The sequence below is a fragment of the Globicephala melas genome, chromosome 5, assembly GCF_963455315.2.
Source record: "Globicephala melas chromosome 5, mGloMel1.2, whole genome shotgun sequence".
NCBI lineage: Eukaryota > Metazoa > Chordata > Mammalia > Artiodactyla > Delphinidae > Globicephala > Globicephala melas.
Window position 1 is genome coordinate 102,899,097 of NC_083318.1, and position 27,922 is coordinate 102,927,018.

The 27,922-nt window shown below is 34.3% G+C and overlaps 1 protein-coding gene across 13 annotated transcripts in view; it reads right to left on the reverse strand.

The window, feature by feature from the left end:
* MAPK10 (mitogen-activated protein kinase 10) overlaps positions 1 to 27,922 on the reverse strand; it is a 361,784-nt gene that overhangs the window by 58,473 nt on the left and 275,389 nt on the right. For 12 of the 13 annotated variants that reach the window (XM_060299611.1, XM_060299614.1, XM_060299613.1 and 9 more), the window contains one exon: positions 1,440 to 1,622. In XM_060299611.1, the coding sequence (XP_060155594.1) occupies positions 1,440 to 1,622 (183 nt within the window). Of the gene's footprint in view, positions 1 to 1,439; positions 1,623 to 22,560; positions 22,633 to 27,922 lie in introns of all 13 variants that reach the window. The other variant, XM_060299612.1, reaches the window with a different exon arrangement.

Below are 27,922 nucleotides of genomic sequence, written 5' to 3' on the forward strand. Positions count from 1 at the left end.
GTAAAATAGATAGCTAGTGGGAAGCAGCTGCATAGCACAGGGAGATCAGCTCGGTGTTTTGTGACCACCTAGAGGGGTGGGATAGGGAGGGTGGGAGGGAGGGAGACGCAAGAGGGAAGAGATATGGGGACATATGTATATGTATAACTGATTCACTTTGTTATAAAGCAGAAACTAGCACACCATTGTAAAGCAATTATACTCCAATAAAAATGTTAAAAAAAATGCAGTAGATTTAGTAATAATTTAGTCTGTTGTCATTCAGAGAGCCGGTAGTGGTAGTTAAAAGAAGAAACCCAACTGTGCAACAAAAGGGTCACAAACACAGAAACAATGCTGTGCATTTAAAATCCATCAGATAAAAGTTTGGAGGAAATAAGTTTCTCCATCTCATTTTTGTCTATATTAGCTATAAATTAAGTCTGAAAGTTAAATCTGTAGTTAACTGTCCACTGAACATTTGGTATAAAATTTCACAAGCATGTGTCCTTTTCTGGGATAATGTATAGATCCACCTAAAATAATAATTATTTTATTATTAATAAATATTTATTAGTATTTTTATATCTAATAGTTACTGAGCACTTACTGTGAGCCAGGCACTGTTCTAAGTGCTTGACAAATTAGTCAGCTAATCTTCCCAAGTATAAACTTTCTACTTTCATTTGTTAAAGGAGGTACAGAAAGATGAGATAACTGGCCTAAGTTCACACAGATTTTAAGGGGTAGGATTTCAGCTCCGGCAGTGGAAAAAATCAAATTTGCTTCAAAATCACATTCTCTAAAGTGTCCTAAGTTAAAATAAGAATTAGAATATTATTTATATTACACTTTATACGTTACCAAGTTTATTCAGTCCTATAACCAAGCATTATAATCCCAGTTTTGTTGGTGAAGAAATTAAGATTTGTTACTAAAGTTCATAACTGCAGACATAGTAGTAGAAAAATTACTTATTAATGAAAATGTTTACACTGAATACAAAATGTGTAGGTAAAAAAATCCCATTTATCATTTTAAAATGAAAAAATGGTGGTTAAGCATTCCATAAAATGCAAAGAAAACTCAAACATCTATAGCTCTAAGATTTGACAACTAAAAACTTGTGTTGAAAGTATTTTCCAGGTAATAAAAAGAACTGAAACAATTATTTCAATGTATATTACATTGGTCTTTTAGAGTTAGCACTGCAAAATAATTTTAAGATTTTAATAAGTCCCATGGAATAGTTTAACCCACACCACTATTACACACTTTATTAGTAACCTTCTCTCTGAATATCCAGGCAATTTTAAAATCCTTGGCTTCTCCCCCTTTGTAAAGAAGATCTTTTAACAATACCTCTCTTTAAATTGAGGTATTTCAAGTTAAAGAAAGATGTCTCTATAGCTTGCCCATCACCCACATAGTGGTTCTGAAGTTGTCCCTGAAAGGCTTACCTTTGAGTTTATTGTGCTCAGAGTCCGCTGGGAAGAGGGAATCTGGAAAGAGCTTGGGGAAGGTGAGTCCTGCATACTTGGGCCGATTCTCCACATAGTTTCTTACTGTGGGTTGCAATTTCTTCATGAATTCTGGGCATGGTGTTCCTAGTTGCTCAATTACCTTGTTCCACTGGTCAATATCTGAGAATTGAATAGTTAAGGGCAAAAACAAGTGTAGGCCACTAGCACTTGCCTTTCACTAGTTGGGAGACTAACTGCTTCTCAGAATCCCGAGCAGTCATCAACACAAATGGAGTTTTAATAAACAACAAAGGACAGAAATATAAAATCAGATTGTCAGGCAGTGAATCCTCTTGGAATTTTAAATTCACTTTTGGAACATATACACTTTTGGGGAATTAGCATTACTTAAAATAGGATATCATGAAATAGTCTTTGGGTTGTAAAGATGAAAAGGTATTTAAATAACACAAGAAGAATTTCTCCTCTTGAGCTAAACTTCTGTATAACCATGTGATTTGGAAGAGAAAAAAATATAAAGACATATAATAATATTATCATGAAATTACTTCCATCATTTATTTTCTAAAAATGACAAATACACAAATATTTTATAAGATTTGTTTATATTTTTCTTAAATTCTTTTTAAGGTTTTTTTCTTCTGTTCTCTATCAAATGGGAAATTTCATTATCTGTTAATGTTTTCCACTCATATGCATTACAAATAGGGTCAATCTAATTTTTGATAGTAACTCACTAATTCTTTACCAAAGACTTAAAAAAAAATTCTCTTTATCAAAGTAGTTGCAGTTTCATACCTATTTACTTACTTCTGATAATAGTGCCCTGTATCCCTGAATATTGGGGATATGAGGGTAAACATAGGATGTTCAATTTAAAACAGATTTCAACCAAGTGCATGTGTTTCAAAAGTATGTTAAGCATAGGGAATTCTACAAGAAAAATAAATATTACCTCTCTATGAAAGTTAATACTTTACAAAACTGGGGGGGTCTCTCACAGACATATCCACTGATTGAGATTTTCTTTATCATCTATCATTGATATTTGATATGTCAGAGCCTTGATAATGATAAATACCTGTGAAAACTCTGAAGAGCCAACTGGAAGAAGTTGATTTCTAACAGATTTCCTTGCCATGTGTCAATGAATGATGGAGACCTTAGAAATTCTTAAATCCAATACCACAGGCAGTGTACTCTCCTATGTTGTTTATTCTACTACTCTATCTTTAGTGTAAAGTTAATTAATTCATTTCTGCTAATGTAATTTGTGACAGTTCAGGTAACTTTACCATAATATTACTTAATTGAGATTCATAAAATCTTTACCCCAGCTATTCCATAGGGTTGGACTAAAAAAGATGAGCAGCCCTGACAGAAGACAAAATTAACTATATTCAGCCAAAATAAATATATAATGCAAACAGTGTAGATAGGTGATTGAACAAAGATAAAATCAAGCTAATTTGCAAATTCTCTTCTATTTCCCTTATAATCTAGCTGAATAAAGTTTAAATTATTACATAGCCTCTCAAGTATGGGGATGAAAGAAATACATGATTGTGTAATATCAAGAAATGAAGTAAAAGTGGGAAAAACTGAAGAATATTCCTTTACAAAATGATAGGAATAATTTAAAAAGAACATATTTCAATAAAGATTAATCTAAATTACCATGTGCCTGAGAAAGTGAAAATCATTAGAAATAAACTTAAAAAATTTCAAAAGATTAGAGTTAAAAGTTACTCTTAGACAAAAACTTATGTTAGTACTATGGATATAGGTAAGCTAGAATGACTTAGATATATTTAAATAGAAAACATTAATACAGTTAAATAAATCTCAGTGCTTACATTGTAAACTATGAAAAGAGATCTACTCTTTAATACAGTTAAGTTATCACGTCTTAACAAGCCATCATTTAATCATCGGTCAAGCTTCTTTAGGATTCTGAAGATTTGATGTCAAACTAAAAATAAGGGCAAAGAAGCTGTCAGATTTTCTGTAAAGGAGTCTTTTAACAAAGGTGGCAAAATACTCCCAACACACTACTATAGTGACATTTAACTAGCAGTACACAGTTATTTAGTTAAAAAGTGATTGCTTTTAAAGTAACATTCCCAAAACAATTCCATGTTATTTTTACAGTAAAGTTTAAGGAGACTCAAATATTTTGGAATTAATTAAACAAGGACTATTAAAATGTTTCTTATTACAAGTTATAATTAAAGTCTATAGAAGCACTCAGCACATTTTCCTACCTTAAATTGCTTTTTAGATGAAACACTATTGTGGTCCTTGATGTAATGGTTTACAAAAAAGAAGGGAGGGGAGAATCTTTATTCTTGACAATGAAATAATTGAATGTTCTAACTGCAAATATGTGGTATAGTCATCTTTAAAATTGTGTGCCTCTATTTTAACCAATCCATTTCAGGTTCTTTCTTCACACAAACATGACTAGTATATTTAAGTAGTAAGTATTTGTTTTCCAGATGTTCACAGGATTGCAAACAACTTCGTCCACTATCCTTAGTTAACCACATTGATTTTTCTTTATAATCATAATTAACCAAATATAAGCCATGACTGGAAGTAATGTCTCCTGGCTCCAAATCCAGTGCTTGTTCCAAGGATTCCAGTAAGAAAAAGAGCAAGTTTGGAACTGATGTGTTAAAAATTGCTTTAATTTGGCCATAAAATTGATGATAAGTTTGTCACAGGCAATTCCTCTTAAAGAATGCCTCTGAAACTGCTTACCTAGTCTATTAGGTCAACATATCCACACAAAACAATTAATTTTATTAATATTTAAATAGAAAATAAGGTGATGCATTTTTCAAAGAAATTTTTTAATCATCAGATTTCCACAATGATTTTATTTTTAAAAATACATAAAATATTAACTAGATTTTTATGATTATGTGCTAATGTTAGCATAGTAAATTTTTTTTTAAAGAATGGCCAAAATTATTTTTGCAAAAGGATTTCTTTGTTTTAGAACACTAATAAGTCATCATTTTTCTATTATATGAGTAAGGATGTGATTCCTTACAGATTCCAGCCTGTGCAGTTATCAAAAAAGCAATAAATATATATTTTAATATACTTTAATATATTTTTAAATATTTTGATCTACTAGTTCAGAAATTATCATACAACTTAATTATCAAAGGTATTTAATAAAAATTGAAAAATGTCATTTAATAGGAATCATTTGACAATATCCTCTAGTTCTAAATTCACTACATAAAAAATAGTCATATTACAAAAAGTTTGATTTTATAGAGTATAATGATAAGATAATGTGCAAATATTGACCACTACTAATGTCTTCAATAAATAGTATTGTAATAGAAGAATGAGGCAAAATAAGTATGGATTGTAAAAATGATTATCTGAAATCCTAAGATTAAAAATTATTCCAGGGCTTCCCTGGTGGTGCAGTGGTTGGGAGACTGCCTGCCAGTGCAAGGGACATGGGTTTGAGCCCTGGTCCGGGAAGATCTCACATGCCACGGAGAAACTGGACCCATGTGCCACAGCTGCTGAGCCTGTGCTCTGGAGCCCGCCAGCCGCAGCTGCTGAGCCTGCATGTCACAACTACTGGGGCCCATGCTCCGCAATGGGAGAGGCCACCTCAGTGGAGGCCCACACACTGCAGTGGGGAGTGGGCCCTGCTCACCGCAGCCAGAGAAGGGCCCGTGCACAGCAACGAAGACCCAACGCAGCCAAAAGTAAAATAAATTAAAAAATAAATAAAATTTAATAAAAATTATTCCAGCTAATTCTTGTCAGTTAGCCAAGAATTTACATTTAATGCCCTCATTTTAGGTTAACTTCCTTGGTTGAGGAAATTTCTAAAATATGTAACAAACTGCCTTGAACCTAATGTATGAAATTACTCATACATTATTTTCTTATTATTTTCTAGATATTTAGGGTCATAATTTACACTATGCACATTTAAACTTTCAGAAGCTACTAAATGGAATCATAAAGCGTTGTTTAATGACCTCATTCTACTATGCCCTTTGAATTACTGTATCTTCTTTTCATGTTTTTTTCTTCATTGATTACTTTTTGTTATGATGAATATGGTTTCCAGAGTTGACACCATCAAGAATTCAAACTTGTCTTCTACTCTGCCCTAAGCCTTATATTCAATATTCTATGCAAAATTTTTCTGACATCTATTTGCAACTTAAAGAATATCAGTGTTTTTCCCCAAATTCTTAACTATGTTTTTAAAGATAATATTGTTTAAGAGCACTGTCTGTATAGAAAAGTTCCAGGAGAGGCTACTTAATCTTGCAAGCCAACTTGCTGCCTGGTTGGCACTGCATTGTGTATTAGTGTGTGGCTTTATGTTAGCCTTGTATTCATGTCTGCAATAAGGAAGTGGAGGTATGCATGTCATGTGTTAGGCATCATGATATAAAACTGTGGTTCCCAAACTGAATATTCATGACATAGGGAACTTATAAAAATACAGGTCACTCCCCTCTACTCACTGATCTACAAGATTCTGAGTGCATACGCCTGAGATGATATCATTAAGAAACACCAATAGTAATTGCAATCCAGATGGCCCCTGGACTCTATTTGAGAAATACTAACAATCTCTTGTGAATTACTAAGCCCAGATTTAAGAATAAAGTACTAACCTGTTTCAGTTTTATGACACAAATTAGAATAGGGTCAATTTCACCAAAATATTATTCCATACCTATTTGCTATGGAAAACTTAGGGGTTGTCAACTTGGAAATATTTCAGGGAAAGAAAAATCCTAATATATGTTCCTTTTCCCCATGTCACTTTCCTGAAAAGACCATGGGAAATTATGACAAGTAGGCTCCATGCAGAGAAAGAGGGTTTCTACCCATCCACATCTAGGGAAAAATCAAAATTATATGTTGCTATCATAGATGTATATGGGGTGATACAATATCATATTATATGGGGTGCTACTCATGTGAAGTATAAAAGCTATTCAATATAAAGTTCAAAATATTTGCCAATTTATTTTCCAGTAATTACTCCATATTGCTCTATAATAAACTTTGTTCTCAAAAGAACTCTCAGTTCCGAGGACATTGTAAAAATCAGGATAGAAATATATATATATATTCATAAGACATAGGTCTGGATTCAGAATTTCATGGTTATGTCTTGAGTTGTTTTGTTACTTTAAAAATATTTTTACTTTTTTATTTGAAAATGTCATTTTCCTCTCAAAAGTCCCCCTCAAATTCTAGTAATATGAAATATGAATAAGTGACTTAATGCAAAATTGTAACTGTCTGTTTTCATTATAAATGAGCACAAGAAGAGGAAATATTACAAGCCAAAACACATTGAAAAACTCAAAGCTGACAATTTGAATTAAAGGCTATTTGTTCACTGGCAGCAGATTGCTCATGGAATACTGTGGGACATGAAATATCCAAAGGCTGATATTTGAAGCATGATGTATATGCATCTCAGTATAAACTATTTCATCTTATAAATCTATTTATTATTGTAATCTATGTTTACTTAAAAGCAAAAAATGGAGAGATATTTCACATATAAGCAAATCTAATATACATTAATATGTGTCACAATGTAGAATTTTCATTAAGCTATTGAAGGTTAATCTTTCGGACCACTCATTTGTACAGGTCCCTTGCAAAACTCTGTGCCTAGTTTTGTATTTGTAATATTAATATTTTTTACATAAAACCCGCCTCCAACTGCATGATATTCTGGCCTCACAAAAGCCAGATCTGACTCTACCTGTATTTTGAAACTGGAAGAGGTCTTGGAGATCATTTAAATTGACCTCTGTATTATGTAGATGAAAAATGTCAAGGTCTTTTAAAATTGGTAATTAAAATGACTTTAAACAAAGGAGCTCATACAAACAGCTCCAAACACTAAAAGAATTACAGAATGCTATTTAACAGGAGTTTTGGTGACTCTGTACTCTGCTCTGTGAGACCCTCCCTGAAAGATTACATCCGTTTCTGGGTATAACACTATATAAGAAAAAGGTTAAGAAGGGACAATGAAGTTTATAGGAGGTAAAAAGAAAATGCTATATGAGGCATACTTGAAACTTTTTATGTTTCAACTCAAAAAGGAAGGAGACAACCCTCCCCATCCTAGCACTTTGATCCTTCTTATCCTTTAGCTGTTATCACCTTCTAATATATTGTGCCTTCTATTTTAAATTTCATGATGACAAGGATTTTCATCAGTTTGTTTACTTACATATCTGTAGATATAAGCACATAGTAAGTGCTCAAAATATTTGCTGAATAATTGAATGTCTACTTTATGTCCAATTACAGTTTTTTCATGGAGATAATGTGAAGAATAGTGGAGAGAAGGTATTCAAAGCAACAAAAGCTGAGAAATTCCAGGAATTGGAGATAGGCTGGAATTCAGACAACACAGTGAATCCCAAGAGATAAATAAAAAGAAATCCAAACCTAGTCACATAGGAGAGAAACAGTAGATAACCAAAGACCAAGAAAAAGGACAGACTATGCCCAAAGATGACTATCACACTGACAGCTAATTATTCACCAGTAATATTGAAAACAAAAAGCCAGTGGAATAACACTTCTAAAATGTTGGAAGAAATAGCTGTCAATCTAAAATTCTATATCCAACAAAGCTCTCTTTCAAGTGAGGGAACACCAATCAAAAAACAGAGTTTTATTGTCAAAGACTCCCATTAAAGGATGTACTTTGGAAGGAAAGAAAATAATCTCAAAGTAAAGGGCCAAATTGCAAGAAATAGTGATAAACCAAGAAAATGATAATCAGAAGGATGAATCTAAACAAACTCTACCTGTATGCAATCCAATGATAATATTGTCAATTTATGAGGCTAAAAGAAGAGAATTAAAATACTGGGCATAGAGAGCATATGTAAATTGGTATAGTAATGATCTAAATTATGAACATATGCTAAGATTCTTGTGCGTTCAGCAGAAGGGTAAAAATTGTCTGAATTAAAACAGCAATTCTCCACAAATTGAAATACAGATTCAATACAATTCCAATATAAATACCAATAGGGATCATTTTACAGAAGTTAGCAAGCCAATCTAAAATATTTGAGGAAGAGCAACAGTTCATTAAACACTAAGCTACTTCTGAAGATGACAAAGAAGTCAGATATTTACCCTACCTGATATGTGTATAGTGTACAACTGTATTCATTAAGAAAGGGTAGGAGGAGCTTCAAGATGGTGGAAGAGTAAGACGCGGAGGTCACCTTCCTCTCCACAAATACATCAGAAATACATCTACATGTGGAACAGCTCCTACAGAACACCTACTGAATGCTGACAGAAGACCTCATACTTCCCCAAAGGCAAGAAACTCCCCACGTACCTGGGTAGGGCAAAAGAAAAAAGAATAAACAGAGACAAAAGAATAGGGACAGGACCCGCACCAGTGGGAGCGAGCTGTGAAGGAGGAAAGGTTTCCACACGCTAGAAGCCCCTTCGCGGGCGGAGGCTGTGGGTGGAGTACGGGGATAGCTTCGGAGCCACGGAGGAGAGCGCAGCAACAAGGGTGCGGAAGGCAAAGTGGAGAGATTCCCGCAGAGGATCGGTGCCGACCAGCACTCACCAGCCCGAGAGGCTTGTCTGCTCATCTGCCAGGGCAGGCGGGGGCTGGGAGCTGAGGCTCGGGCTTCGGAGGTTGGATTCCAGGGAGAGGACGGGGGTTGGTGGCGTGAACACAGCCTGAAGGGGGCAAGTGCACCACAGCTAGCCAGGAGGGAGTCCAGGAAAAGGTCTGGAACTGCCAAAGAGGCAAGAGACTTTTTATTGCCTCTTTGTTTCCTGGTGCGTGAAGAGAAGGGATTAAGAGCACTGCTTAAAGGAGGTCCAGAGACGGGCGTGAGCCGCAGCTATCAGCGCAGACCCCAGAGATGGGCATGAGATGCTAAGGCTGCTGCTACCGCCACCAAGAAGCCTGTGTGCAAACACACGTCACCAACCACACCTCCTCTCCCGGGAGCCTGTGCAGCCCGCCACTGCCAGGGTCCTGTGATCCAGGGACAACTTCCCCGGGAGAACACACGGCGTGCCTCAGGCTGGTGTAATGTCACCCCAGACTCTGCCGCTGCAGGCTCGCCCCGCATCCGTACCCCTCCCTCCCACAGGGCCTGAGTGAGCCAGAGCCCGCAGATCAGCTGCTCCTTTAACCCTGTCCTGTCTGAGCAAAGAACAGACGCCCTCAGACGACCTACATGCAGAGGCAGGGCCAAATCCAAAGCTGAACCCCAGGAGCTGTGTGAACAAAGAAGAGAAAGGGAAATTTCTCCCAGCAGCCTCAGGAGCAGCGGATTAAATCTCCACAATCAACTTGATGTACCCTGCATCTGTGGAATATCTGAAGAGAAAACGAATCATCCCAAATTGAGGAGGTGGACTTTGGGAGCAATGATATATATATTTTTTTCCCTTTTTCTCTTTTTGTGATTGTGTATGTGTATGCTTCTGTGTGTGATTTTTGTCTGCATAGCTTTGCTTTTACCATTTGTCCTAGGGTTCTCTCGTCAGTTTTTTTTTTTTTTTTTTTTTTAGTATAATTTTTAGCACTTGTTATCATGGGTGGATTTGTTTTTTGGTTTGGTTGCTCTCTTCTTACTTTCTTTCTTCTTTTTTTTAACTACTTAAAAATTATTTTTTAAATAATTCTTTTATTTTAATAAATATTTTATTTTATCTTCATCTTTCCTTCTTTCTTCTTTTTCTCCCTTTTATTCTGAGCCGCATAGATGACAGGCTCTTGGTGGACCAGCCAGGTGTCAGGGCTGTACTTCTGAGGTGGGAGAGCCAAGTTCAGGATACTGGCCCAAAAGAGACCTCCCAGCTCCATGTAATATCAAACAGTGAAAATCTCCTAGAGATCTCCATCTCAATGCAAAGACCCAGCTCCACTCAACAACCAGCAAGATACAGTGCAGGACACCCTATGCCAAATAACTAGCAAGACAGGAACACAACCCCATCCATTAGCACAGAGGTTGCCTAAAATCATATGAAGGCCACAGACACCCCAAAACACACCACCAGACGTGGACCTGCCCACCAGAGAGACAAGATCCAGCCTCATCCACCAGAAAACAGGCACTAGCCGCCTCCACCAGAAAGCCTACACAACACACTGAACCAACCTTAGCCACTGGGAACAGACACCAAAAACAACGGGAACTACAAACGTGCAACCTGCAAAAAGGAGACCCCAAACACAGTAAGTTAAGCAAAATGAGAAGACAAAAAAACACACAGCAAATGAAGGAGCAAGGCAAAAACAAACCAGACCTAACAAAGGAAGAGGAAATAGGCAGTCTACCTGAAAAAGAATGCAGACTAATAATATTAAGATATCCAAAATCTTGGAAATAGAATGGAAAAAATACAAGAAACATTTAACAAGGACCTAGAAGAACTAAAGAGCAAACAAGCAGTGATGAACAACACAATAATTGAAATTAAAAATTCTCTAGAAGGAATCAATAGCAGAAGAACGGATAAGTGACCTGGAAGATAAAATAGTAGAAATAACTACTGCAGAGCAGAATAAAGAAAAAAGAATGAAAAGAATTGAGGACAGACTTAGAGACCTCTGGGACAACATTAAATGCACCAACATTCGAATTATAAGGGTCCCAGAAGAAGAAGAGAAAAAGAAAGGGACTGAGAAAATATTTGAAGAGATTATAGTTGAAAACTTCCCTACTATGGGAAATAGTTAATCAAGACCAGGAAGCACAGAGAGTCCCATACAGGTTAAATCCAAGTAGAAACACACCAAGACACATATTAATCAAACTATCAAAACTTAAATACAAAGAACAAATATTAAAAGCAGCAAGGTAAAAACAACAAATAACACACAAGGGAATCCCCATAAGGTTAACAGATGATCTTTCAACAGAAATTCTTCAAGCCAGAAAGGAGTGGCAGGACATATTTAAAGTGATGGAGGAGAAAAACCTACAAACAAGATTACTCTACCCAGCAAGGATCTCATTCAGATTTGATGGAGAAATTAAAACCTTTAAAGACAAGCAAAAGCTGAGAGAAATCAGCACCACCAAACCAGCTTTACAACAAATGCTAAAGGAACTTCTCTAGGCAGGAAACACAAGAGAAGGAAAAGAACTACAATAACAAACCCAAAACAATTAAGAAAATGGTAATAGGAACGTACATATCAATAACTACCTTAAATGTAAATGGATTAAATGCTCCCACCAAAAGACATAGACTGGCTGAATAGATATAAAAACAAGACCTGTATATATGTTGTCTACAAGAGACCCACTTCAGATCTAGGGACACATACAGACTGAAAGTGAGGGGGTGGAAAAAGATATTTTATGCAAATGGATATCAAAAGAAAGCTGGCGTAGCAATTCTCATATGAGACAAAATAGACTTTAAAACAAAGATTATTACAAGAGACAAAGAAGGACACTACATAATGATCAAGGCATCAATCCAAGAAGAATATATAACATATATATTAATATATATATATTTAATATACAATATAATTAATTATAATTAATTTTTATAATAATAATTAATTATATATATTTAACATACAATATAAATATTGTAAATATTTATACACCCAACAGAGGAGCAACTCAATACATAGGGCAAATACTAACAGCCATAAAAGGGGAAATAGACAGTAACACAATAATAGTAGGGGACGTTAACACCCCACTTTCAACAATGGACAGGTCATCCAAAATGAAAAAAAATAAGGAAACACAAACTTTAAATGATACATTAAACAAAAAGGACTTAATTGATATTTATAGGACAAAACAACAGAAAAAAACAACAGAATACACATTCTTCTCAAGGAACATTCTCCAGGATAGATCATATCTTGGGTCATAAATAAAGCTTTGGCAAATTTAAGAAAATTGAATTCGTATCAAGTATCTTTTTCGACCACTATGCTATGAGACTAGATATCAATTACAGGAAAATTTCTGTAAAAAATTACAAACACATGGAGGCTAAACAATACACTACTTTATAACCAAGAGATCACTGAAGAAATCAAAAGGAAATAAAAGAATTCCTAGAAAAAAAGGACAATGAAAACATGATGACCCAAAACCTACGGGATGCAGCTAAAGCAGTTCTAAGGGGGAAGTTTATAGCAATACAATCCTACCTTAAGAAACAAGAAACCTCTCAAATATACAATGTAAACTTACACCTAAAGCAATTAGAGAAAGAACAAAAAAACCCCAAAGTTAGCAGAAGGAAAGAAAGCATAAAGATCAGATCAGAAATAAAGGAAAAGGAAATGGAGGAAACGATAGCAAAGATCAATAAAACTAAAAGCTGGTTCTTTGAGAAGATAAACAAAATTGATAAACCATTAGTCAGACTCATCAAGAAAAAAGGGAGAAGACACAAATCAATAGAATTAGAAATGAAAAAGGAGAAGTAATAACTGACACTGCAGAAATACAAAAGATCATGAGAGATTACTACAAGCAACTCTATGCCAAAAAAATGGAAAACCTGGAAGAACTGGACAAATTCTTAGAAATGCACAACCTGCCGAGACTGAACCAGGAAGAAATAGAATATCTGAACAGACCAATCACAAGCACTGAAATTGAAACTGTGATTAAAAATCTTCCAACAAACAAAAGCCCAGGACCAGATGGGTTCACATGCGAATTCTATCAAACATTTACAGAGGAGCTAACACCTATCCTTCTCAAACTCATCCAAAATATAGCAGAGGGAGGAACACTCCCAAACTCATTCTACGAGGCCACCATCACCCTGATACCAAAACCAGACAAGGATGTCACAAAGAAAGACAACTATAGGCCAATATCACTGATGAACATAGCTGGAAAAATCCTCAACATAATAGTAGCAAACAGAATCCAACAGCACATTAAAATGATCACACACTATGATCCAGTGGGGTTTATTCCAGGAATGCAAGGATTCTTCATTATAAGCAAGTCAATCAATGTGATACACCATATTAACAAATTGAAGGAGAAAAACCATATGATCATCTCAATAGATGAAGAGAAAGCTTTTCACAAAATTCAACACCCATTTATGATAAAAAGCCTCCAGAAAGTAGGCATAGAGGAAATTTTCCTCAACATAATAAAGGCCATATATTACAAACCCACAGCCGACATTGTCCTCAATGGTGAAAAATTGAAAGCATTTCCACTAAGATCAGGAAAAAGACAAGGTTGCCCACTCTCACCATTCTTATTCAACATACTTTTGGAAGTTTTAGCCACAGCAATCAGAGAAGTAAAGGAGATAAAAGGAATCCAAATCGGAAAAGAAGAAGTAAAGCTGTCACTGTTTGCAGATGACATGATACTATACATAGAGAGTCCTAAAGATGCTACCAGAAAACTACTAGAGCTAATCAATGAATTTGGTAAAGTAGCAGGATACAAAATTAATGCACAGAAATCTCTGGCATTCCTGTACACTAATGATGAAAAATCTGAAAGTGAAATCAAGAAAACACTCCCATTCACCATTGCAACATAAAGAATAAAATAGCTAGGAATAAACCTACCTAAGGAGAAAAAAGACCTGTATGCAGAAAATTATAAGACACTGATGAAATTAAAGATGATACAAATAGATGGAGAGATATACCATGTTCTTGGATTGGAAGAAAAAACACTGTGAATATGACTCTACTCCCCAAAGCAATCTACAGATTCAATGCAATCCCTATCAAACTACCACTGCCATTTTTCACAGAACTAGAACAAAAAAAAATCACAATTTGTATGGAAATACAAAAGACCCTGAATAGGCAAAGCAATCTTGAGAACAAAAAAACGAAGCTGGAGGAATCAGGCTCCATGACTTCAGACTATACTACAAAGCTACAGTAATCAAGACAGTATGGTACTGGCACAAAAACAGAAAGATAGATCAATGGAACAAGATAGAAAGCCCATAGATAAACCCACGCACATGTGGTCACCTTATCTTTGATAAAGGAGGCAGGAATGTACAGTGGAGAAAGGACAGCCTCTTCAATAAGTGGTGCTGTGAAAACTGGACAGGTACATGTAAAAGTATGAGATTAGATCACTGTCTAACACCATACACAAAAATAAGCTCAAAATGGATTAAAGACCTAAATGTAAGGCCAGAAACTATCAAACTCTTAGAGGAAAACATAGGCAGAACTCTCTATGACATAAATCACATCAAGATCCTTTTGGACCCACCTCCTAGAGAAATGGAAATAAAAACAAAATAAACAAATGGGACCTAATGAAACTTCAAAGCTTTTGCACAGCAAAGGAAACCATAAACAAGATGAAAAGACAACCTTCAAAATGGAAGAAAATATTTGCAAATGAAGCAACTGACAAAGGATTAATCTCCAAAATTTACAAGCAGCTCATGCAGCTCAATAACAAAAAAACAAACAACTCAATCCAAAAATGGGCAGAAGACCTAAATAGACATTTCTCCAAAGAAGATATACAGAGTTCCAACAAACACCTGAAAGAATGTTCAACATCATTAGAGAAATGCAAATCAAAATTATAATGAGGTATCATCTCACACCGGTCAGAATGGCCATCATAAAAAAATCTAGAAACAATAAATGCTGGAGAGGGTGTGGAGAAAAGGGAACACTCTTGCACTGCTGGTGGGAATGTGAATTGGTACAGCCACTATGGGGAACAGTATGAAGGTTCCTTAAAATACTACAAATAGAAATACCATATGACCCAGCAATCCCAACTGGGCATATACCCTGAGAAAAACATAATTCTAAAAGGGTCATGTACCAAAATGTTCATTGCAGCTTTATTTACAATAGCCAGGAGATGGAAACAACCTAAGTGTCCGTCATCAGATGAATGGATAAAGAAGAAGTGGCACATATATACAATGGAATATTACACAGCCATAAAAAGAAACAAAATTGAGCTATTTGTAATGAGATGGTTGGACCTAGTATCTGTCATACAGAGTGAAGTAAGTCAGAAAGAGAAAGACAAATACTGTATGCTAACACATAAATATGGAATTTAAGGAAAAAAAATGTCATGAAGAACCTAGGGGTAAGACAGGAATAAAGACACAGACCTACTAGAGAATGGACTTGAGGCTATGGGGAGGGGTAAGGGTAAGCTGTGACAAAGTGAGAGAGTGGCATGGACATATCTACACTACCAAATGTAAAATAGATAGCTATCGGGAAGCAGCCACATAGCACAGGGAAATCAGGTCAGTGCTTTGTGACTACCTAGAGGGGTGGGACAGGGAGGGTGGGAGGGAGGGAGATACAAGAGGGAAGACATATGGGAACATATGTGTATGTATAATTGATTCACTTTGTTATAAAGCAGAAACTAACACACCATTGTAAAGCAATTATACTCCAATAAAGATGTAAAAAAAAAAAAAAAATCTTCCAACAAACAAAAGCCCAGGACCAGATGGGTTCACAGGCAAATTCTATCAAACATTTAGAGAAGAGCTAACACCTATCCTTCTCAAACTCTTACAAAATATAGCAGAGGGAGGAACACTCCCAAACTCATTCTATGAGGCCACCATCACCCTGATACAAAAACCAGACAAAGATGCCACAAAAAAGAAATCTACAGGCCAATATCACTGATGAACATAGATGCAAAAATCCTCAGCAAAATACTAGCAAACAGAAACCAACAGCACATTAAAAGGATCATAAACCATGATCAAGTGTTGTTTAACCCAGGAATGCAAGGATTCTTCAACATACGCAAATCAATCAATGTGACACACCATATTAACAAATTGAAGGAGAAAAACCATATGATCCTCTCAGTAGATGCTGAGAAAGCTTTCGACAAAATTCAACACCCATTTATGATAAAAAACCTCCAGAAAATAGGCATAGAGGGAACTTTCCTCAACATAATAAAGGCCACATATAACAAACCCACAGCCAACATCGTCCTCAGTGGCGAAAAACTGAAACCCTTTCCACGAAGATCAAGAACAAGACAAGGTTGCCCACTCTCACCACTATTATTCAACATAGATTTGGAAGATTTAGCCACAGCAATCAGAGAAGAAGAAAAAATAAAATGAATCCAAATCGGAAAAGAAGAAGTAAAGCTGTCACTCTTTGCAGATGACATGATACTCTACATAGAGAATTCTAAAGATGCTACCAGCAAACTACTAGAGCTAATCAATGAATTTGGTAAAGTAGCAGGATACAAAATTAATGCACAGAAATATCTTGCATTCCTATACACTAACAGTGAAAAATCTGAAAGAGATTTAAGGAAACACTCCCATTTACCACTGCAACTAAAGGATTAAAATATCTAGGAATAAACCTATCTAAGGAGACAAAAGACCTGTATGCAGAAAAGTATAAGACACTGATGAAAGAAATTAAAGATGATACAAATAGATGGAGAGATATACCATGTTCTTGGATTGGAAGAATCAACATTGTGAAAATGACTGTACTACACACAGCAATCTACAGGTTCAATGCAATCCCTATCAAACTACCACTGGAAGTTTTCATAGAACTAGAACAAAAATTTCACAATTTGTATGGAAACACAAAAGTCCCTGAATAGTCAAAGCAATCTTGAGATAGAAAAACGGAGTGTGAGGAATCAGGCTCCCTGACTTCAGAATATACTACAAAGCTACAGTAATCAAGACAGTATGGTACTGGCACAAAAACAGAAATATAGATCAATGGAACAGGACAGAAAGCCCAGAGAGAAACCCATGCACACATGGTCACCTTACCTTTGATAAAGGAGGCAAGAATATGCAGTGGAGAAAGGACAGCCTCTTCAACAAATGGTGCTGGGAAAACTGGATAGCTACATGTAAAAGAATGAAATTAGAACACTCCCTCACATCATAGACAAAAATAAACTCAATATAGATTAAAGACCTAAATGTAAGGCCAGACACTATGAAACTGTTAGATGAAAACATTGGTAGAACACTCTATGACATAAATCACAGAAAGATACTTTTTGACCCACCTCCTAGAGAAATGGAAATTAAAAACAAAAATAAACAAATGGAACCTACTGAAACTTCAAAGCTTTTGCACAGCAAAGGAAACCATAAACAAGATGAAAAGACAACCCTCAAAATGGGAGAAAATATTTGCAAATGAAGCAACTGACAAAGGATTAATCTCCAAAATTTATAAGCAGCTCATGCAGCTCAATAACAAAAAAACAAACAACCCAATCCAAAAATGGGCAGAAGACCTAAATAGACATTTCTCCAAAGAGGATATACAGATTGCCAACAAACACATGAAAGAATGCTCAACATCATTAATCATTAGAGAAATGCAAATCAAAACTACAATGAGATATCATCTCACACCAGTCAGAATGGCCATCATCAAAAAATCCACAAACAATAAATGCTGGAGAGGGTGTGGAGAAAAGGGAACCCTCTTGCACTGTTGGTGGGAATGTAAATTGTTATAGCCGCTATGGAGAACAGTATGGAGGTTCCTTAAAAAACTAAAAATAGAACTACCATACGACCCAGCAATCCCACTAGTGGGCATATATACCCTGAGAAAACCATAATTCAAAAATAGTCATGTACCAAAATGTTCATTGCAGCTCTATTTCCAGTATCCAGGACATGGAAGCAACCTAAGTGTCCATCAAGAGATGAATGGATAAAGATGTGGCCCATATATACAATGGAATATTACTCAGCCATAAAAAGAAACAAAATTGAGTTATTTGTAATGAGGTGGTTGGACCTGGAGACTGTCATACAGAGTGAAGTAAGTCAGAAAGAGAAAAATAAATACCATAGGCTAACACACATATATGGAATCTAAAAAAATGGTCATGAAGAACCTAGGGGCAAGACTGGAATAGAGACACAAACCTACTAGAGAATGGACTTGAGGATACGGGTAGGGGGAATGTTAAGCTGGGACAAAGTGAGAGAGCAGCATGGACATATCTACACTACCAAATGTAAAATAGATAGCTAGTGGGAAGCAGCCCCATAGCACAGGGAGATCAGCTCGGTGCTTTGTGATCATCTAGAGGGTTGGGATAAGGTGGGTGGGAGGGAGGGATACTCAAGAGGGAAGAGATATGGGGACATATGTATATGTATAACTGATTCACTTTGTTATAAAGCAGAAACTAACACACTACTGTAAAGCAATTATACTCCAATAAAGATGTTAAAAAAAAAAAAAAGGAAGGGTAGTAGTGGTATAGAGATAGACAAACAAGCTAGTGGAACAGAATATAGAGCACAGAATCTAATACCCCTTCTCCCAAAATGTGAAAACTTATAGGTCAATGAAGAAATAATAAGTTAGTCAGTAAATGGAACTGAAATCCCTCTTTCACATCATACAGAAAAATCATTTCCAAGTGAACTAAAGGCTTAAATATAAGAGATTAAACTTTAAAACATCCACAGCAAAATTACAAGAGAATATAAAGGCATCAAAGGATTCTTTAACAAGACATAAAAATACATGAACTATAAAAAAATAAAATTAAAACAGATTGCCAAATTCCAAAATCACTATACAATAAAATGGGAAAATAATCTAAATAGAGGGAGAAGATATTTGCAACACATAAAATGGACAAAGATTAGGTACTGGAATAAATAAAGAACTCCTACTAATCTGTTTTTTAAAATACAATAGAAAAAAATTGTTTTAAAAAAACTTTTAAACATATTACCAAGGGGGAAATACTTATGGCCAATAAATAGGGAAAGATGCTTGTAAAGAAAATGTAAATAAAAGCTCCAATGAAATAGAATTTTATACCCAAGAGATTGCTAACAAATTTAAAAACAAATCTGACAAATATCAAGAGTTGGTAAGGATGTTGAGTAGACAGTTACGTTTATATACTTTTACTCTGGAAATCAATCTGATGTTACATAGTCAAGTTTAATATGTGCACACCTATGAGGCCATGCATTTATCATAAAGAACATTGTCCATGTGCTCCAGGAGACATATATTCATTGTTTATGAAAGCAAAAACAAAAACTCAATATATTCCAAAGTCTATTTATAGGAGAATGGATTTATTGTAGAATATTCATAGACTGGAATACTATACAGTAATGAAAATGAATGAACTATTTCTGATGCATCAACATGGATACATCTTAAAAGTATAATATTAACTTAAAAAAAAGCAAGTCACAAAATAATGATAGTACAATATGTAAAACAGATAAAACTAAATAATATGTTGCTTAGGGTTAAGTATGCATGTGGTATAAATGTAAGGAAAGTCAAGGACCTTGTAAAAACATGTCTTTAGGACTGTGGTGTCCTCTGAGGAAGAGAAAGGATATAATTGAGGAGGAGCACACAAAATAATTCAAAGGTATTGGTAATGTTCTACTTTTTAACCTGAGTGGTAGTATATGTTTGTTCATTTTATTGATCTTCTTCAAAAGCTGTGAATTTAATATTAATTCACTTGTGTAATATAAAATATTTTGTAATTTTTAAAGTAAAATTGTCTGCCAGGGTGAAATTCATTAGGAGATATTCCAATAGAAAAGTATCTCAATAGTTGAATTCTGACTCTTCTGCAGAAAGTTAAACACATTTAATTTGAATAAAATTCAATTAGTATGTATCTTAAAATACATCTATTAATAAAGTAGTATATAAATGAACTGTTTTGGGGTATCAATTTCTCAATGCTAAAAATACTAGGTTGAATTTGTTTAGGCATAAAAGATAAAGGGTATAAGACCTTATTAATATTTCAAGTTTTGCTGTTATTTTATATATTAAGAATATATGTATAGCTCATATTGCAAGGACTTTTATCAATCATTTATTTTGAGAATGTCTTCATATAAATAAGGATATGTTTATTAAAAATAATATGACTCCCTATGATATATTGTACAGATGTATACTATACATATTATATATCTAATAGATTTAGATATGATTTTATTGCCACTTTTAGAAAAGTCATATTTAATAATAGTGAATTTTTTAAAAATAAGTAATGTCTTGCATTTTAAGAGCTTAATGTATGATACTCAGTGTTCATAATTTGCTTGCTTGAAAAGTACTGATTTAAACTTACCTACATGTTTGAAATCGTGAAAAGACCACATCTTACAATGAGAGAAGACGCTTTAGAAAATAATTCCCATTTGCCCTTCAAAAAATTTACAAATGTATCCTTACACAAATTCTCCAGAAATGACCCAATATAAAAATACCAAGCTCAAGTATTGAAAAGACATCTAATATGAGACTTTTTAACATTAGCAGCAACCCAAAGGCTTACTTATAAGGGATTTTGACACCCAAGTTAAGAAATGATAACCAAGCAACTTCTTCCAAAAAATAGATTCTAAGAAATGTTAATCCGTACTTAATAACTCAGTTGTGGAAATCTGATTTGATTTTCTTTAACAGAAAATGAAGGAAAAGTAATGAAAATCAATCATTTTAATTTACAGGTGGCAAATAATTCATTTCAGTCATCAATTATTCAAGCATAATGAACTTCTGAAAAATCAGATTACAGAGTTAACAGATTGAGTCTATTTTTATCAAATGTCTAAAATTAGCCAAAACTTAAGAACTGTTTCATGTTCATATTCAAAGGCCAAACTCAAGTTTATAATTCGTTGGGAATCAAAGAAGTCCTGTTTGTTTAAAATCTGGAGGAATTTAGTTTTTGCCACACCAACATACTTTTAAAGAGCATAAACATGAATGTGGCAAATTTATAGATGCTACTTAGTAAAATGTATATGTAGGAGACAATACTGCAATATAGACATAATTTTTTTAGAAATAAATGTGTACCATATATGAAACTAGACAAAAGTTTTTAGTAAGAATAGAATTAAAAGTAGTGCAGCTTTATTTTTAACTAAACAAAACATTTCAGGTTAAGATCTTTATTCTACAAACCTGAGTGCCTAACTCAGTCATTTTGTAAATTGGTCCTTTAATACATACAGAGAATATACGTATGCAACTATATATATGTGATATATTAATCCTCAGAGCAAATGGCTAATTATAATATGATTAGGCTATAATATTAGTAATTAGATTTACTTTAATTATACTTTAAAACACCATTACTATAGGCTTGATTTTGTTTTTGAATTATCATTTAAGTAATGATCATTTTATCTTTAGTATGGTGAGGATATAATATTTTCATAAATGACTACATGTAAGAGGATATTTAACTAAAGAAAATAAGTTATTATAAACCCGTACACTAAATCACATTATCCATATCTTTTTAATACTGCAGAGCCTCTAGAATCTTTAATTGCTAATTATTAGCTGCTTAAGAGAGGATCACTTTTACTAATTCAAGTGATGTAAATTTGGTCTCTTCAGATATTTCATATAATCATTATTATTAATGAGGTTTTAATTATTGTACTTGCTAATAATGTGGAGAAAATAAGAGCAGGAATGGAGCTATTATTCCTAGAAATTAAGTAAATGAGAAAAATAATTTTAGAATATCAATTTAAAAATGAAATTCATATGAATGCGCTCTGATTATGTGTTAATAATAAACCTATTACATTTGTGAGTACACATAAATCTAACTGATAAAAGATTTCCATGCCAAGTGAATATTTTTATGATATAAAAGCACAAATATTTAGTCTTAAACTAAAAGATTTTGTCATTTATTATCTAGCTATGAATATAACTTAATTTTAAAACATCTACAACAAAAGACAGTAAAGAGTATATCACTGTCATTAATTTCATAGGACTAAATTAAGGCAGACCTTTTCATAGCATGTTGAATGTTCCATATTTGATACTGTATTATCCACATAAGATCTTGCTAGGTGACAAGGTTACCCTACCATAATGCCAGCTGGTAAACATTTGATGTTGGAGTCTCCAGAATCCCTCTAATGGCAGTGAGAATATACCATCATCAGTATTGTATTGGACACCAAAAGGAATTGATTGAGAATGATACCCATAGAGACCACTGGCTGCTAAGAAGGATACGATCAGTGCCAGGAAACAGCACTGCACCTTTTATCATTTCTCCCATGATGCACCCTACTGACCACATGTCAACTGAAAACAAAAATGAAATGAAGATAAACAAGAAGACAGGAATAGAACAGCAAATAAACGAAAACACTTGCCTACCCATGCCATGGAGCAACAGTCTGACCTTTTGCTGACTGGATAAGAGGCCAGTCTTACAGTGCTTTAAAACAGTGGATGGGAAGAACACAAGAATGTCAGGACCCTTTCTGCTATGTAACAATGCCACTCAATGCCACCTAATGTATGATAATATTATTTTGCAATTATAATTCAATGATTAATTTAGTTTCTGATTTAAAAGGTCTAATTTGCATTCATCTGCTAGAATCCTACTGATTTGTATTGTAAATTATTTTAGATTGTGTTAATATGGGGAATATGCAAATTGGCTTTTCTTTCATTCTTTTGTATACTATACTTGGAGAAAAAAAAGAAAGAAAAGCTGAGCTGCCAGCAACCTCAGAAGAAAGGGTTTCTTTTATAAAACACACTTACTCTTATTTATAAATATGAATAAATTTCCAGAAGTGAAATGCCAGTCCAAGAATGAGTGTTTGGAATATGCTGGTTCAGTTTCATTGACTCCCATCAAAGGAGCATGCTTCTAAACTGGAAGCCTTGTCTTATCCTCATAAGCACGGTTGCTTTATAATGGTAAGAAATGCTGGCTTTCAAAACAAGGTGGTTTGACATGAAATGAACAACATGACTTAAAGAGGTGACACTTCTTCTGAGACTGTGAGTCAAAAGAAACCTGGAATTCAAGGTGAAATTACAGTGGTCTTTCTGCTATTGCCAGTTATCATCCAGAACTTAAAACCAGGAAGCTAGGGTAGAGGATACTCAGGGAGGGGCAAAATGGGGAAGCAAGAAAGTGAAATCTTTAACTATACTCGGTTACTCACGCGTTCCTATTAAAACCCAGAAAGAAAGATAGGTCATTCTTATGGGGGAAAATAACCTAGAAGAATAAGGGAAGTTGAGGGGGAACAAATAGGGAAAGGCATTAGGATAGCAGCAGCACACTACAATTTTTCTCCAGTTAGTCTTCAAATTACATCTTGTAATTTGACAGTAACCTTACAGAATTCCTCATAAGATTCTTTCCAGTGTGAAAATCTCAGGTTAAACTCAAAGTTTCCAAAGTTTGACTTAACATCTAAACAGAGTGATCACTTCAAAGAAATGGTTACACCTTTGAAGGTGATAAGCATACCCAGAGAAGCAAATTAGTTTTGCTTCCATTTTAGGAAAGCAAGTGACATGCAAAAATATCAGGGAAAGATAGAGCAAACAGTTGTGCATCCCTTTATTATTAATGCATTTGTAATTCCAGATAATATCTGTCTCACAAGAGGTTGGTATTTTAACTTGATTAAAGGAGAAAAAAAATCTCTGAAATGGTATTTGCTTTTGAATTGCAAATATTCTTACCATACTGTCCAAAGTGACCAGTCTAAGTTGTTATTTACCATGTATCTATTTTTTATAGATATTGTGGGAGAGATAAGTAAAAAATATACAGCTATAAACTCAGTAAGCAAGTTTTCTCTTGCCTGCATCCATTCAAACATTTGGAAAAGGCTATTTCTGCCACAAACCTATCTGCTAGTTAGAAAACTTCTATTTCTATTTTTTATTTAATGCAAAAAAAATCTCTTCTATGTTATTTCTGGCAGAAACTCATTTTTTTCTCCTGCAGAACCAACTCCATTGCTTTCTAAGTTACTTCAAGTTACTTCATCTCTCTTTTCATCCTCTAAAATGTGGATGATAGACAGTATTTATCATGTAAAAATTTTTTAAGATGTAAAAGGATTATGCCTGGTAAAGAGCCTTCCACATTGCCTGGTACATAGTAAGTTCTCAATAAATGTTAGTTATGTATCATCATGTATTATATATATATAACATATTCATATACATATATAAGTATGTGTATAAATATATACATATATAAATTATATACATATATACATATATAAATTATATGTTGGAATTAAATATATATAGCAAAGGCTCATTTATTTTATATTTATATAATATTATATTGTATCTTGTATTTATATATATAATTAAGAAAATTTTTCCAATGAGGGAAGCTTACTCACTGGGCAATACTTTTCACTGCTGAAACCACTTAGAAAGGCATTCCACATCACAGCTGACTCTATGGAACTTCTCTCCATTATCTAAACAGGAATTACCCTGTTCCCTAATCCAAATAATAATCTTAAAATATGTGAATATAATCTATGATCTCCAACCACGATTCTAAAACTGGAAAATTTTCATCTTTCAGATTAAAATCCTTTGATTTTCACTCTCCCTCAGCTATGCCTTTAAACAACAGCAACAACAATAACAACAGATGACCTACATGGAACCTTTGTCCTGGTATTGCTTCAATATCAGTTGGTTCTAGACTGTTGTTGGTTTAATAACTGCTATATCTCCCAGTTCTCATTTGTGTGGCTCTGCTGGATACAGATATTTCAAAGTAAAAGGAGAACAGTTTTGGAAGTTTATCTTCATGTCAGAAGCTAAAATAGACAATAGATCACAAAGCTTTCACATAAAAATAATGCAGAGAGATATAAACTCAAAATCTGAACTACTGATGAATATACTGAATTCCGTTTTCTTTATTTAATGTATCTTTTCTGAGTAATAATGCCCTGGAAATCTCTCCAATTTCCAAATTCCATTTAACTTCCCTCAGGATTCACTATTCCTACAGACTATCCATGCTTATGCCATGGAAATGCTAAGCCTTGTGCCTGGAAATGATAAGCTCTATTATTATAAATTACAAAAGTAGAGTATATGCACATGAATTTATATAGATTTTTATTACTCAAGACAGGATGATTTCTCAAGAGAAAGCCATTGCACCAAATTTTATTAATTAGTCATCACAACTAAAACAGGAACTAGGCAATAAAAGAATTTGATACTAAATCTTGTTGGGACCAGGGGTAGTAGTAAGCCTTCCCTCATCTAATATGCATATCTGCTTATCAGGGTGAAACTGGATTATTCTATGAAAATTTCAAGATATTCCAATGAATACTGACTGTGAATAGATCTTAGAAGAAATTGGCAGATTCAATCACAGTTGGAAACTGGATTTTGATGCGTTCTGAGACAGTCTGATATGGTATTTGGGTCTCCATAAGAGTTTTGTACACTAATGCTGCCGAGGTAGAATTCTGGTTGCTTTTATGGTTCTGATTCATTACATTTCCCCTCTCATCATCAGTATTCCCAGAGGCAGAGAGCAGATTCATTTGCAACTGTGACAGGCAGAAACTGAGTCACTTTCCTTAGAAGGAATGTTAAGTAAGTTTTGGTGTTACTAAAATATGGTTATAAGTTTTCTAGGTGAGAAAATCTCAAGTGTATTATTTGTCAGGCATTAGATTATACTAAATTATCTTTTTTCTACTCTAGCCAAGTGACAGAAATGATATAATATCGGTCGTGGCAGTTTAAATCTAAACAAAGAAAGCACTTTATTGCTACTTCCACACCCCAGTGGCTTGGACTGTGATCTATGATGGAATATTTTTTGGACTATGTGAGCTTTTAACCAGCAACCTGGCAGATGTTTCCTATCTAGGAGATTCTGCAGCTCTGGTAACGCAATTGTGAGACTACACTGTTTTTCTCCTTAACCTAATTATATCTTTATTTAGCATAGGATTCAGACAATGGGATTTGATAAATTTTCTTTCAATGAATACTTCAAAGTACAATAGGAAGAAGATTTACTATGGTTTTCTAAAATCTGAACATCATTTCTTTGAAAAGTTTGTTTTAAAAGTTAATTAGATATTTTACAAAAGCACATTGTTTTAAACTTCAGCGCAAACATGGAATTATAAAAGGCTACTGATATGTATAAATAAAATGTGAATGTACCTACTTTGCACTTGTGAATCTCAGTAAAAAAAAAAAAAAAACATTCACAGAAAACAATGCTAAATATTCTAATTCCAGGAAACAGAGGAAGATTTTCTCCTTGAGACTACCTGTTTAACTTGCTTTTCTTTCTTTATGATTTCTATGGCATCATATTAATGGCTAACCTTTATTTTATAAATGTTATATCACTGATTTGCTTTTTTAACAAAACAGAAGAAAATCATTTAAACTTACAACAGAGGAGAATATCTTTAGCTTTATGTTAAATTATAAATAAAACTGTAGACTAATGAATTTTCAAAATATTCTTTCATAAAAAGACAATTTTTTACTGCAACAAAATATTTTAAATTGTCATCTTTAAAATCGTGTAATTCTGCAATGTACACAAATAAGGAATTTAAAGAAATCCTGATGTTGAAAAAAATTTTTTTTTCTTTAAACTTTTCATGTTCTGATGAATAAATAGTAAATGCTGGCTCTGAATGTCTCACATTATCACCAAATTAATTACAAGCTCCCTGAAGATTCGGGTAATTATCCTCACTTCATTCTGCACATCAACTTGAAGAAGAGCTTTAGTAAGTGACAAACTATTCATTTTCTTTCCTTTTACTAATTCACAGATAATTTTGGTTTCTCATCACTTGAGAAATTTTTTTATTCTAGGTGGTCTTTTGGTTATTTCTATTTTTTTTTTAGTTTACCTAATTCAATTTGAAGGTTATTTGGGCCGGAGTGCCCCCAGACTAAGTTCATACCATAAAAACTGAAGTTCCTTATCTTTTAAAGGTATTTACAGGTATGTGCATGTTTGTAAACATCTAATGTTTTATATATATCAAATGATATCATCACAGCAATCCTGTAAGGCAGGCAAAGGAGGTATTTTATAAAGTAAATTGAAGTTGGTAGGAGATGTCACATGACTAAAGCTAAGAGGAACAGAGTAAGTTCTTGTAGCCCTTATGCGCTGGAGACTCATTTGACTGCTGAAGGGAGAAAGAGTCCATAATAGGTATCACTGTTCACAAACTTTGTCCTAAGGGCCAGTCGGGCCAAGGGCAGTTTGAATGGAATAGAACAAGTAGTGACTAAGGAATGTGTTTTGTTGTTTGCAGTTTTACCCCCTCAAGTAGTTCACTTTATTTTTGAAGATCTTTCAGTACTCTGCCTACAGAACTGTAGAGGGATAAGGAAAAATAATATGCTTTTAAACCTTTCTATATCCATTTCCGGGAGATAGGGGACTCCTGGGGGACGCAGCAGTCCTAGTGGAGCTTTGTCCATGGTCACTTAATAGCTCCTCTCCAAGGCATCAAGGAGTCAAGGTCCATCTCCTCAATTTCTTCCTTCTGTTCCACCCCCAAAGCCTGTTCTCTGTGTC